Here is a 13,087-nt window from a genome sequence, read left to right as displayed (position 1 = left end):
AAGCAGAAGGAAAAGGACAAATTTGGAAATCCTGTGTTTTCTTAGTGGTGATTATTTATTGTTTAATGTGGTAAGTTCACATTGTCTAGTGTATATTTAGGTCATTTAGCAGCAGACTGTTTTAGTTAACTGGATATTCGTGTGTTTTGGTCTTTTTGTAAAACTCCATTTCCAGGTGGTGTTTGTTTGTTATAAGCAATTTACTGTATATAGCTCTGCTTCTTCAAAAGAACTTTGGCATTTGCCCAAATTGTAATAATGTCACTAACTGATTAAAGCCTTTGGCTGTTCCAAGGAATTTCAGGTGAGGTTTCTTATTCCCTCTCCTCAGCCATGTGTCACTATTTTTTAGGGACATGGTGAAATACATAACCTTTGTCATAAAGAAACAACTTGTTGGTGGATTTGGAGGTCTTTGGAGGAACATAGTAGGCAGCCAGCATTTGCTTCTGCCCAGAGGAAAGACCACAGTTCTCTTTCTGTATGCTTTTTTGTGTTTATTGCAAGAAGTATGAGATTCCAGTGCTTCTTGTGCCTCTCTGAGTACTCCAAGAAGTTGCAAAGTATAAAACTTAGTTAGGGAACTGAGACCTTAGTGAGGAAATAACTGTTAAAACACAGACTTCCTCCATTTCAAGACTGCACACTGTTTAGCCTTATTGTAGCTAAGATGTCTGCACCTACCCAGCTTACTGAGTCCTTTCTCAACTCATGTGTACCATGGCATTGGTTGAGAGAAGAATACTGAGATTTCTTCTGAAATTCAAGTGACCTTTCCTACTTTTTCCAGTGATACCATAATCACTTTCATATATGGTTCCGAGATGATATTGATTTGATGTAAAACAATAAAGAAAAATAATGCCTTAACACAGAGGTCTCTTAAAGACATTTAAAAGCTCAAGCAAGGTTTTAATGAAATAAAATTATCTTCACAGTAAAAATTGATCATTTCTGCTTTATACTGTTTATCAGCAAAGTACAAAAATTCTCGTTACATGCTAAAACATTTATGACCTTTTTTGTTTTTCTTTCGTCTTCTTCTTCTTCTTTCTTTTTCCCCCCCTAGCATCAACTGTCTTATTCACAATGTATTTTACCACAGGCCACTCTGTAACATTTTGCGCATAGGGGAGGTCAGTGTTTAGGGGCTTTCCTTGTAACTTGAAATGCAAATCTCCTGAGGATTTTAAGGCTACAAATATAGCTTTTGGGTTGAATATAATACAGTAGGAAGCATTTTCTAAGTTCTTTATTGAGTGCTTATTCTGCTTCTGTTTAAAGCAGTTAGGAATTTTTAGTTCATAGCCATCCTCTTTATAGTCTAACTGTATTTCATAAAGGGTACTTTCAGTGCTTTTACTTCCTAATTCTGTGTGTTTTTTTAAATTTCAATCAGTTGCCTGTTTTCTCCTTTTTTTGGCCTATTGGATCAGTTCAAACTGAGAGTAAGATTAAACTAATCAAGGAGTCAGATTCAGAGAGCCAGATATGAAGGAACCCTATTGAGGCTGGGATTTGGAAAGAGCTTCTTGAAAATATTGTGAAAGTAATGATTAAGGGGAGTGATACAAACATGTAACAGTCACTTGTGTCGAAGTGAAGACTTCAATCTGTGAGGAAATGCTTAGCTAAAGTTTCATTTGTTTTGCAGCTTGGCAAAATAGAGTGCTAATGAATTAATTATCTTTCTAATGTAAACCTGACACTGATTTTTCCACTGATTACAGAGTACAACAATAAAAGACAGGTATCTGTTCCTTTTGCATTGGAGTAACTTTCCCCCTATTTTTCATTATTTTATTTATTTTGATAGCTTTTATTTCCTTTGCTTATGCTGTTATTTTTTGATCTGCTGCATTTTTCTCCATATCTTGTGAGACTGATTGTTTTTATACATTGTTGTCTATTCCTGTTACTGACAGGAGATCTTACCATTGAAGAATGATTGACCAGAATGCAGCCTGGTTACTGACACTAATATCTGACTTTCTGTTCCTTCTTCAATAACATAACTTCCAGAATGTCCTTATTTTCTTCCAAATGTCAGAGTCTTCCCCTCTGTCTCCCCCAAGCAATTACATTAGAGAAACACTGAAATAGAGACAGAAATAATTCATGGACAACCTGAGAAATTAGCCATGAAACAAATATCTTTTATTTAAAAGTCTCAGTTATATCATGGTAAAGCATTGTAATTAAGGTTAGGAGTTTTTCAGACTTGTACACTCATAAATCTATGTCAGACCCTATTATGAGAATAAAAGCATTTGGTTGCACACGTTGTGTGTGAATTCTAAGCTAAACTGTTTCTGTAATATGAAAAATTAAATTTCACAACCTCTTCTCCCATATTTGACAACTTCATTTTTCAGGAAAATGCTGTCTGCAGATACACATCAGTTAGGCAGCGTTCCAGCTAAATTGCATCATGAGCTTATTAACTCCCATTTAATCATCCAGTCATGGCTGATTAATCACTCCTCCTGGTGCCTTGTTTTAATAAAATCTGTTTTCCGTGCCACTGACCAGCAAACTGCTGTCTAATTTCATGTGTGGGATAGTCTTTGCTGAAGAGATCAAAATGCAGTCCTCCTCCTCTGATCTGAAGGGCCTTGTGTGAAGGAGTCATCACATGCAAGTGTCTTGCATGTATAATTATCCTTCTGAGTTTAAGGGATAAGGAAAATGTGTGTTTCTTCACAGAGGTAAAAACCTTTTTCATGCTGTGGGGAAAGAATTGAGGCATTTTAGGAAAGAAATGCAACTGTAGCTGGTGGATTTTTAAATATTCAAATCACCTATCTCCAACTGTGGAACTCTGAATTCATTAATTACTTTGTATTAGTAAGCAGCAAGATAACTTGGAGAGCTGGCAGCTTTGTCATTTTCTCAGTATGGGAGGAGGGGGAGAGTAATTTCATCCCTCATTCCAATGGAAAAAGGTAACACCTCCCATTTCTTTTAATAAGTGTTCTGTATGTTAATGAATAAACCAAGTTTGCCAGTTACTTCCTTAAAAAAAGTATTAAGATTGGCAGTTAAATGCACCCTTGACAATTTAAGCTCTCTGATTCACACTACAGTAGCCTAGTTAATAACATATTTGAAAGCTAACAGCGGCTGTGAATATGATGGGCTGAAAATGTTTTCAGGTTTCCTAGTGGAATCCCCACATGTAGGAAAGAAGAGTCAGAAATGAAGCAGAGATCTCTTGATATAACAAACCAGAGCTCTTTCAATTTCCTAGCACTGGCCAGAAAGTTTTCATTATCAAACCTTTGAGCAAAAAGTCCAAATTATAGCACACATTGAGTGTTTTATTAGTCTAAAGGCTGCATACAGATGCAAGGCATAACTCACTGAAATAAAAAAATATTGAAACAGTAGTTTTCTGAAGAAATTATTTGGATAAGTCTTCATCAAACTAGGTTTTGTGTCATAAAGAGGGACAGAGTTGTTATGTCCAACAATGTTAGCTTGTACTTATTGCAAGGTCTGCCCTCCCAGACTTCGAATTTGCATAGCCTAAATGCTTCTTGCTGCAAAGAAAGTAAGAGAAAAGTGAGGAAGAAGAGGACCTCAGCATTTAATGAAGTGTGGGCTTTTATATCATGCAGATGGACTTATTGGCTACTGTTGAAAATCCTTATGAAAGATGAGGTAGTTTAGAGGCTTATTCTATTTAATATATTGACTACTGTGCTATTTTAGAGATGCCACACTGCTAACAGGAGAAAAGAAAATAAAACACTAGGGAAAAGAACTGTGGAGCTTTTGCAGACAAACAGGTACTGTCATTTTCTCCTCAGTGCACCTTATTTAGCATCAGAAGTGATTGTTAGCAGGCCATTTCAAGTAAGGCACAAAAAGAATAAGACTTGGCTTTGATCAACTGCACTTTGATCAAATGCAAGTACTGGAAAAGATCAAGAAGTGCAGGCACAGTATTTTTGCATTCTGCTTATCCTCAGGGAGAAGCAAGGACAGGAATAAAATCGTTGTCTATTTCAAATCACAGAATCGTGCAAGCAAATATTTCTAGCCTTGCACATGGGCTCTTCTTTTCTGTGTGCCGTATTTGGAATGAGGAAGTATGAGAATGTTATGGCATGAAAGTAAACATGTTTATCATCCCAGACAAGTTTCCTATTTTGGAGGCAGATAGCATCAAGCCTTTTTCCAACCTTACCATGACCCTTCGAGCACTAATGTGTTCAAAGTTTTCTTTCTAGGGTGATGGTCTGTAAAAACTGACTTTGGGAGAAGAGAAATTAATTTATTTTTTCTCAGTAAAGTTTTCTGATCTAAGTTGCATGAAGAGATTGTGTTAAACCAAATAGACATGAAAGCATAGTTCTTGAAGCATCTTGAAGGTAAAAATCTGCAATGGAAGACGGTCCTGAGCTGGAACAGAAGATGTATCAATTAACTTGTTGAGTATTAAATTCAGGAAATCAAGGTATCTCTGAAGCTAATCAAGTGTTCTAACAGAAGTAAAAACTACAATTCAATTTGGAATCTATCTAGTTTAATTCTAGTTATTCTCATCTTGCTTAGGTCTATTAAGAGAGTTTTGGAGAAAGGTTTTGCTGTATGTTCTCAATTTCCACAACTAGTAAGAGTTTATTTCTTCAGTTCCAAAAAATGGGTATAAGAGCAATGGAAGGTATAACATCACTAGCTGGAATGCATTTCTTCATTGAGATTTCGGCTCACAATCCCATCTGTGGATCGTGGCAATATGTCATAAATACCATGGCAGTTTTCATAAATATTTAGCCATAGTCAGCTAAAATTCTCCTATACTGTGAAATAAAGTCCCTTAGTGTTTTCGTATGCTGCTCAAGTAGATGAAAGAGAATACAAAATTAGGAATGGAAGGTTTCTTTGCATGGCTAAAAGTATCTTACTTTGCAGCTTTATGCACTGGTAGTTAATGTTGCTGTATAAGTGGATATTCAGCACATGTTCCGTGAGCTCTTATGTCAAGATTTAAAAAGTGAGTTTGTGAATGACTTCCCATAATGGTGAAGAAGTCCCTCTTTATTTCTTTTAATGTAGTTCATGACTCGTTATGGCAAGAGAAAATAGGGATAACAGAACTACATCCCTGCTCATTTATCCAGCTGGATATCTGCAGTGCTCCCAAAAAATTATAAAAAACCAACTTTCCAGTTTGGATTAAACGTGTTGAAAATGAAGGCATGACTGAAAAGATTGGAGCTCTTATGTGCCTCTGAAGAGAAGTCAGCAAATGAGGATCACTGAAGTTTCTGGACTAGCATAGTGGTAAATTATTAAGTTATGGCTATATCTTCTTCATTGAGGACTTCTTACTACAGCTATATGAAATTCTAAGGGAAGTATTCAGACTCTGTAGTACAGTGCTCTCATCTAGTTCAAAAAGATTTTGTAATTCTAAATGCTGTCTTTGATATTTTGCTTGATTCTTAGAACATAACTTTGAATCCTTGTTTTATTTCCTCCTTATAGCACTCTCTGCATTTTTTAGACATCCAGATATATGGATGCATGCTTTTTATTATCCATAAAGCACTACTCTAGTTTGAAGTGTCATATTTTCTACTCATTAAATTAGTTACGTTGATTGCTTACTAGCAGTAGACAGTGAAATACTTTTAAGTTCAAGTTAGTAGCTTTCTGTTAATGTAAGTAGCCTTCAATCACTAAGTAATTTCTAGAGACATTATATCCTTTGCCTTTTTGCTAACTCTGGTGTTCTCTTGGCAAGATAATAATTTCTTGTGTTCAGAACTGTCATATGGCAGTGAATCCACTAAGTTTTGATATCCAGTGCTAGACAGGGCTGTGTTCTTTTTTGTCTGAGAAAGTCTTCAGGTGCATGTGGAAGTAATATTTCTAAGTAGTGTACTGCCTTTGAGGTATTTATGTTTTAATATAGATTCTGTGTCCTCTACTGGGGAAAATGATGTTGATTTAAATGTCTTTGGATAAAGAAAAAAAGAAAAATTAGTATATACCTACCTAAGCATTTTATTTTTCCAAACAATGTGACTTATTGATCAGGAGAGAAAATGAGCCAGAAGATTAGTTAATGAATTAATGAAGGGATTTGGATTTATTGTGACAAGGCAAAGTTTAGTGTGCTTTATAAAATAAATTATTGTACTGTGCTTAACATAATGTATGATTGAAATGAAGCAGTTTACAGTGTAAGATGCCATAGTGAGAGGGAACTTACAGAAGTGACTGCCATCCCCCAACCCTTTCTGAGCTTTAAACCCGCTTAGAACAGCTGGAAGATCTACACCTCCTAACAGGTGAACAGCTCAGCAAAATCTGAATAGTTTATGGTAAGAACAGGTAATTCCAGGTCCAAGGAGCACTAAGTGCTCCAAAAAAGGGAGGTGACAAAATGTGGTCTGGTAGAAGAGTAGGTTAGAATTTGTTTGTTTTTAGTTGTTTGGTTTTTTCTATTTGTTTGGTTTCTTTGTGTGGGTTTTGGGGTTTTGGTGTGTTGTTAGGTTGTTGGTTTTTTGTTTGGTTTTTTTACTTCTCTCCCTGGATTAATGACTAATGTAGATGCAGCAACAGGATCCTTGGATCTTAGTGTTTCCTGAATTTGGATGCATACTGGGAAATCCATGGGAAAAAGGGTTCTTGTGGCTTCTAGTCTTGAAGGCAGACAAAAGATAGTGGTCTCAGTGTGAAGCAGAATCTGTGTTTAGATGATCTGTGAAGCATCTGCTTGGTTGTTTTCTGAATCCTAACTTAGAAGCACAAGGCTGAGATGTTCATTGTTTCCTTTCATTTGTGTTTATGTGAGCTTTACGTTGATTTTGTCTCCGTTAGGACAATTACTATTGGATAGCAGTAATCTTATTTACTTTTAGCATTACCTAGTCTGCATTACTAGGAATTTCCAGATAAGTAAATATATTATTAGGCGTTTTTTCACCCCCAAGTGGATACAAAATATCTAGAATGTCACAAGCCTTCCAGAGCAGGTTCCATAGGGTAAAAGCAAACAAAATTTGATCTCCATATGTTGCACAGAGAAGTTTTAGAACTTGGGACAAAGTGGTCTGTACAAAAGGAATGTTGTCTTGTGACTTCAGTCACTGAAAGAGCAGAGAGCCCTTCCATGAAAAAAGGAGCACACCGGATCTGGGAGGGCTCTGAAGAAGCTCACAGCAGAAGGCCTATAGAATATGGCTGTAATTACAAGTGCAAGATTTTATTGTGCTGTGCACTGTACTGTGCTTTCAGAAGCAGATCTCTTTGGATGCATTCGAGTCTTTCCTGTATGATTGTCATGTAGGTGTCAAACTGTAGGGTTTGACAGGTGTACATGCAGAGTTCAAGTGACAGTCCTGACATACTACTGGATAAAGGTGTCTTTGGCATATGACGCAGCCTGTTGACAATTCTATTTAAAAATTAGTGTATCAATGGAGAATTAGTGAGTACAGTTTATAAATACTTGGCAAATATTTCCTCTTGACTCTTGAGGCTAACTGGTGTCCATTAGGATAAAGTAAATGGACAATTCGGCAATTATAAGACAATTAATTGTACAACTGATAATGTACCTTGACCTTTGAATGAATTCTTTCTGATAACCAGTTGTGGCTGCCCTGTTCACTTACATTCTGAGACAGCGAGAACTTCTCAAAGCAAGGCAATAAAGTGTGAATCAATTCACACTTTGTAGCTTTGTCACAGGCAAATTGCTTGCAGTGCTGTTTTCGGAGTATATACAATTTTAACAAAAGAAAAGATATATTAAAACCAAGGTAATAAATTAAAGACTTGTACTGTCCTTTACTCTTGTTTTTAAGATATCATAGTTCTATTGTTTGCATTTAGATTTAAATAATTGCTTACTTTTCTAACTTAGCAATATCTTAGTAAATTGTTTCTTATATTGCATCTATTTTAGAACACTTTAGTGTTTTTTAGGAGGGATTTCTACAGCTGTGGTTGATAACAAAAATCACAGGAAAGATTGCTAAAAAATAAATAGAGGCAAATCAGAGATTTTTGTGTGCTAGCAGGACTGAACAATATTGAAAATATAAAATTACTTTTTAATGTAAATGCTTTAAAAGTTGAGAAAATTTACTTTGAATGGAACTATTTTAATAGATCAGAACAAAATGCATTGCCTTTTATTACTGTAATTTCGTAAGCAAGTTTGACTCTAAATATTACTGGTTTTGAAAATTACTCATGGTTTGTGCTAAGCTATCTTAAATTATTGTTAAACTTCATGTAGCATCTGCTAACAAAAGGTCAGTGTGTACCTGTGGTAAAAACACGGAAGGTGTGATAGGCTGCAGAGTTTTTTGCGCCAAGTCTAGACACAGATCTACTTCAGATATACTGCTGGTGGTGCCAATTGAGTTTTTAATAGGTAATGCCATACTAACTGTTCTAGTAGCTGAAATAAATTCTAGTAGATAGTTTCAATCCTTGCTGAGACTGTAAGGTAGTCCAGAGACTTTTTTTAGAGAGAGTAATTTAAAATGTTTCCTTAATGAACCTTGAAACAGTTTTGTTAATACAAAACCTTAATTTTTCAGAGTCATTCTCTCATTCCCCATAGGAAAAATGAATGACATTTTGATATGCTGTTCTCTGTTATGCAAGATACTCTCTTATGATGCAGGTTGTAGGGTCAGGGTTTGACAGGTACTCCCTAATTTTACCTTTCATACTTATGGCATTCATTAAAATGTCAAACCTTGAATAATAGCAGCGAAACCTTTCCAAGTGAATAATGTTCATTTATGACAGAGTTTTACTCAAGAGAAAATGGAGATATGTTTTGTGGGAAACTGTGTTCTGCATTTTTGACTGGTTGGTACTGAATACAATGTGGAATTATTTCAGCATCACTCTTCCTTTGCTGCGTGTTATCTGATATTTAGATGGACATTTTACACTTCCAGAATTTGAAGCGCTTTCCACAAAATAAGATAGAAAGTGAGGTATTGACATTTTAAAGAGACGATGCTAGGAGGATAGCTTCTACTTATACATTTTCTTTCATACTAGATACATTTCCGAAAATGTGAAATGTTAACTTCAAAATAGACAATAGACTTTGATATGCTATATTTTAAGGAAAGAGATTTACTGATTTCTTGCTTTTTCTTTCTACAGCTAGTTGATGTGGAAAAATGGGTATGTGATTCTGTCTTTTATTCACTTGATCCCAAATGTTTCATGTTGCCACTGAGTCTAACCTGTCTGTTTTGATACCCTGTGTGTTCATGACCTTTCAACTTGCACGGCTCAAAAAAAAGAGGCAAATACATGGTCATATAGAATCTGGTCATTCCTGAATTGTCATACCAAATTTCACGCTACCACAATGACTTTTCTCTCTTTTAATTTGGTCATAGAATTGTGTAATATAAATGTATGATTATTGCCTGTCAGTTTTGAGCCCTGCTGTCAAATGTTATTAACTCCATTCTGTAACCCACCCTGTCTTTTCCAGTATAGACACTGTAATCCTAAACTGCATGATAGTAAGATAATTAATACTGATACATAACGTGTGATGCACTATGTAGCTGCAAATATATGAAATAGTAATGATGGAGAATAGCTGCTACAGGAGAAAAAAATATTTCCTAGGTCTTAGCATATAAAGCACAGTTCTCTGCTGAATGTCTTGTTAAGGCCTTTCCTAATGTGTCTGTGTATACCATGCATATTTGTTTGGGCATCTGATATAACACCCCTCTGTGGGACATATTTACGTATGTTTTTCTTCAATGTAATCTCTAACATCTGCATATGTATGAGTTAGTTGTCATAGAAGTGTCTGTAGAATTGTTTGTTCACATTCAAAAATGTTGGAAGCCTCTCTGGAAGCTTGGACCATAATAGGCCTCCTTGATTTCTTAATACTTAGTTTGAGCTGCACATGACCAGAGACAACCTCAGATGTCCTCTGGAATATAGCCAATAATATAACTATAGAACTGGTCTCACTTTATTTCAGCCAGACATTATAGAATTTTAATTATTACATCTTTATAGTAAGTAGTGACTCAAGTTAGAGCTTACCTGAGGCTCCTGTAGGTAAGTACATTGTTTAAATAGTGACTTAGGCTTTTCAACACCCTTTCTGCTTATGTACATACAAATATCTATGTCATATGACATACATATGTAGATATTTATAGTACTTATTAAACAATTGCTTCAGTTAAGTATTAATTTTAGCTAATTGTATTAGTGTGACAGCATTATCGATATTCTCTGGATCTAGTATTCATGGCAAACATCAATTCTTATATGGATTGATTTTGAATGTTTCTAAGCCATACTGATACTCAGGCTATCTGCTCATTCTGTCCACCTTTGTAATTACAATTGAGAAATCCTGGTTATCAGTCTTTATATTTGGTGATTTTATTCCTATGAAGACTTTTGCTATAAAACAAAAAAGCAGCAATAAAAAGCATTCAGTAATATACAGGCACCTGGCCTCATACTTCGCAATGCACAAAGAATTATAAGCCAAAAGTTTATTGTTTACACTCTGATGTGGCTTTGTTTAGACTGAAGTGTTCGTAGTCTGTTCTTGGAAAATGTAGTATTACCTGCATAAATGGAAGTCACATCTGCTGTCTTTGTTTGTTTGTTTGTGTGTTTTGTTTTATTTAATTCAGATCTTAGTAACATCAAAATCTTCTGCTTTGGAAAGACTGCGACATTGAAATGTGTCATTAAAAGAACTGGTTCCCATGAAAACAGACCTAAATGTTTCATTCGATTCTGGCTTTACTTCATATATAAAATTATTCTCTCTCAGGTGAAGCCCCAGTTTGGCCTTTAAAGCAGCTTTTAAACCCCTCTATGGTTCCAGAGGTCTTACGGTGGTCTGCAGATGTACATACGGAATTAATGCAGTAGAAAGCTGGATGCTGCACAGCTGCATGGTCACTGAGGCTGGACACCACATTCTAATACATATCTTTCTTCATAAGCCATTTTTCAATATAGAATGCACAAGATTAATGCGAGTGTGTTCAGTTATGTCTGTGTATCTGAGAAACCTTGAAGCCCAAGCCCAGAGAAAAACTTCATGTCAAATTAATGACTAAATTAATAACTGAACCTTGCTGCCAGCAGTTTCATGCCATTCAAAGTATAAGCTAAAGTTGTTCACTTCTGAGCTGTTTTAGCCTGTAAAGTGTGCTGACAAAAATTTCAGAAGGAATTACTCCAGTTCTGCTGTACTTCCCCTTTTGAATGGCTGTAATTCTTTGGGTAATTTTGTTGCAAAACGTCCCTTAAGGGATGTTCTGGCAGTTGAAGCTGGGTAAAAATTAAATGGGCTTAAGTTATTCCTTGAACCCTTGGATTTTTTATTTTGTCTCTGAGCAGGTGTGAGTGTGAAGGCTTGTAGGTCTGCTTCAATGCAGAATCAAACAGATTAAAAACACCTTGCCAAAAGTAAAACCTAGTGGATGTAAGGCTTACCTTTTCCATCCTGGTCCCCATTTCATATTTGAAAAAGTCTTTTCTGCTTTTTGTTAAATTTCCAAGGTGGGAAACCCCCAACATTTGATCAGAAGAATTTACACTGAATATATTTTCTTTAGAGAGAAAACAACAGTAATTAAATAAACTGAAACAGAGTAATGTGTAGTAAAAGGGTTTCTTTTCAATCTCCCTGTCATTTTTTTCTCTTAATATGTTTATGAAGTAAGGGAAATAATCTTAAAAGTGTCTGGTGCTGTGAATTAGCCACTAGTAGCAACGAATTTGTGAATTCAAGGTGGGTGTTCTATACTTTAAGGGTTTGAATTTAAAAGGACTTTTGTATTCATAAAAGCACTCGAATTTCTGTTTTGACTTTCAGAACAACTGCTTAGCACTGTAACAGAATTCAGTGTAAGAAGGCATTTTCTTGGGTATCTATGGTTTCCAAAATTTCACCTATTTTATGCATTTGACTGCATAGAGTTGGTGAATTATTTTGAAAATTTGGCATTAAGAGCCATCAAGAATGATTGTTTTCAAGACAGATTACTCTCAAGAGCATTTTACCTGAAGGGAAACAAAGTGTATTGTTTCTTAAATTTAGAGTGCAAGGTACAAGAATTTTCATGTTTTCCCTGGCTAAGAGCAAACCTGTGATAATTATAACATTCTAGGCTTCTCTTCAACCTTTAGACAGAGAAGCCACTTTTGGTGAAGTAATGGCAAATCTTTTTCTCTTCCCCTCAAATAGTTACTGTGTTAGCTCAGTTTATATCACTAGTAAAATTAATTTTCAATTTCTTTGGAGAAAAGAAACTTGAAGAGTAAGGAAACTCACTTTAGACACTTTTCAAAAGACTTGCTTTCATTACAGAGACTTCTGAGTTGAAAAGAAGCCAATAAATTCTGCCGTTGACCATAGTGTGAACGGTAAAAGTATAACAAATGGATTTTGTCTAGAGGAAACAAGCTAGGGTTGTCAAAGAGGTTGGAGTGAGCCACAAAACAAAGCTTAATCAAGTGGAATGGGTGAAGTAATACATCTTCATGCACGTCCATACTTTATAATCAGTGTGATTTTCAATCATTAAATGAATTATATAAGGACTTCTTTTTTAAAAAATAATTTCTTATTAACACTGTGTTCATTTGGTTAAATATAGATTTATTTTCCATATTACTGTGGGAAAATATGCTAATTGTGCACAAAGATTTGATGCCCCCATGTAAATAATTGTATTCAAATTTTTAATTCAAATTTTAGATGTAACATACACTGCAATGGTGGCTCAATGTAAGGTGAAATATGAGCAGTGTTAATGTAGGGTCACTCAGTTATGCTCTTACATATCTTGAGGTAAAATGTGAGGAGATACCACTGTATGATGTTAAAATGAGCAGGCATATTGAAATGGAGTGAGTATGGAAATGCTGCTTAAAATGCCACACCTACAGTGGCAGTTTCACTCACATCTGTAGCTCCATTCTTATTGTATTGGATGCTAATTGTAGCCCAAGTCTAATTCACATCATCAAGAGAAAGTGATACAAACATTTTCTAAGCACGTAAGAAATCTGTGTGCAAATCTGATTG

At 35.4% G+C, this 13,087-nt stretch overlaps 1 protein-coding gene across 1 annotated transcript in view; it reads left to right on the top strand.

Moving 5' to 3' along the window:
• RYR2 (ryanodine receptor 2 (cardiac)) overlaps positions 1 to 13,087 on the top strand; it is a gene marked incomplete at its 5' end in the record, with an annotated part of 271,378 nt that overhangs the window by 28,330 nt on the left and 229,961 nt on the right. The window contains one exon of the mRNA XM_009069811.1: positions 9,154 to 9,174. Coding sequence (XP_009068059.1) covers positions 9,154 to 9,174 — 21 coding nt within the window. The remainder of the gene's footprint in view (positions 1 to 9,153; positions 9,175 to 13,087) is intronic.

This window comes from Acanthisitta chloris, unplaced genomic scaffold, assembly GCF_000695815.1.
Source record: "Acanthisitta chloris isolate BGI_N310 unplaced genomic scaffold, ASM69581v1 scaffold650, whole genome shotgun sequence".
Taxonomy (NCBI): Eukaryota; Metazoa; Chordata; class Aves; order Passeriformes; family Acanthisittidae; genus Acanthisitta; species Acanthisitta chloris.
Note: the sequence above shows the minus strand (reverse complement) of the source record. Positions and strands in the feature narration are given on the sequence as shown.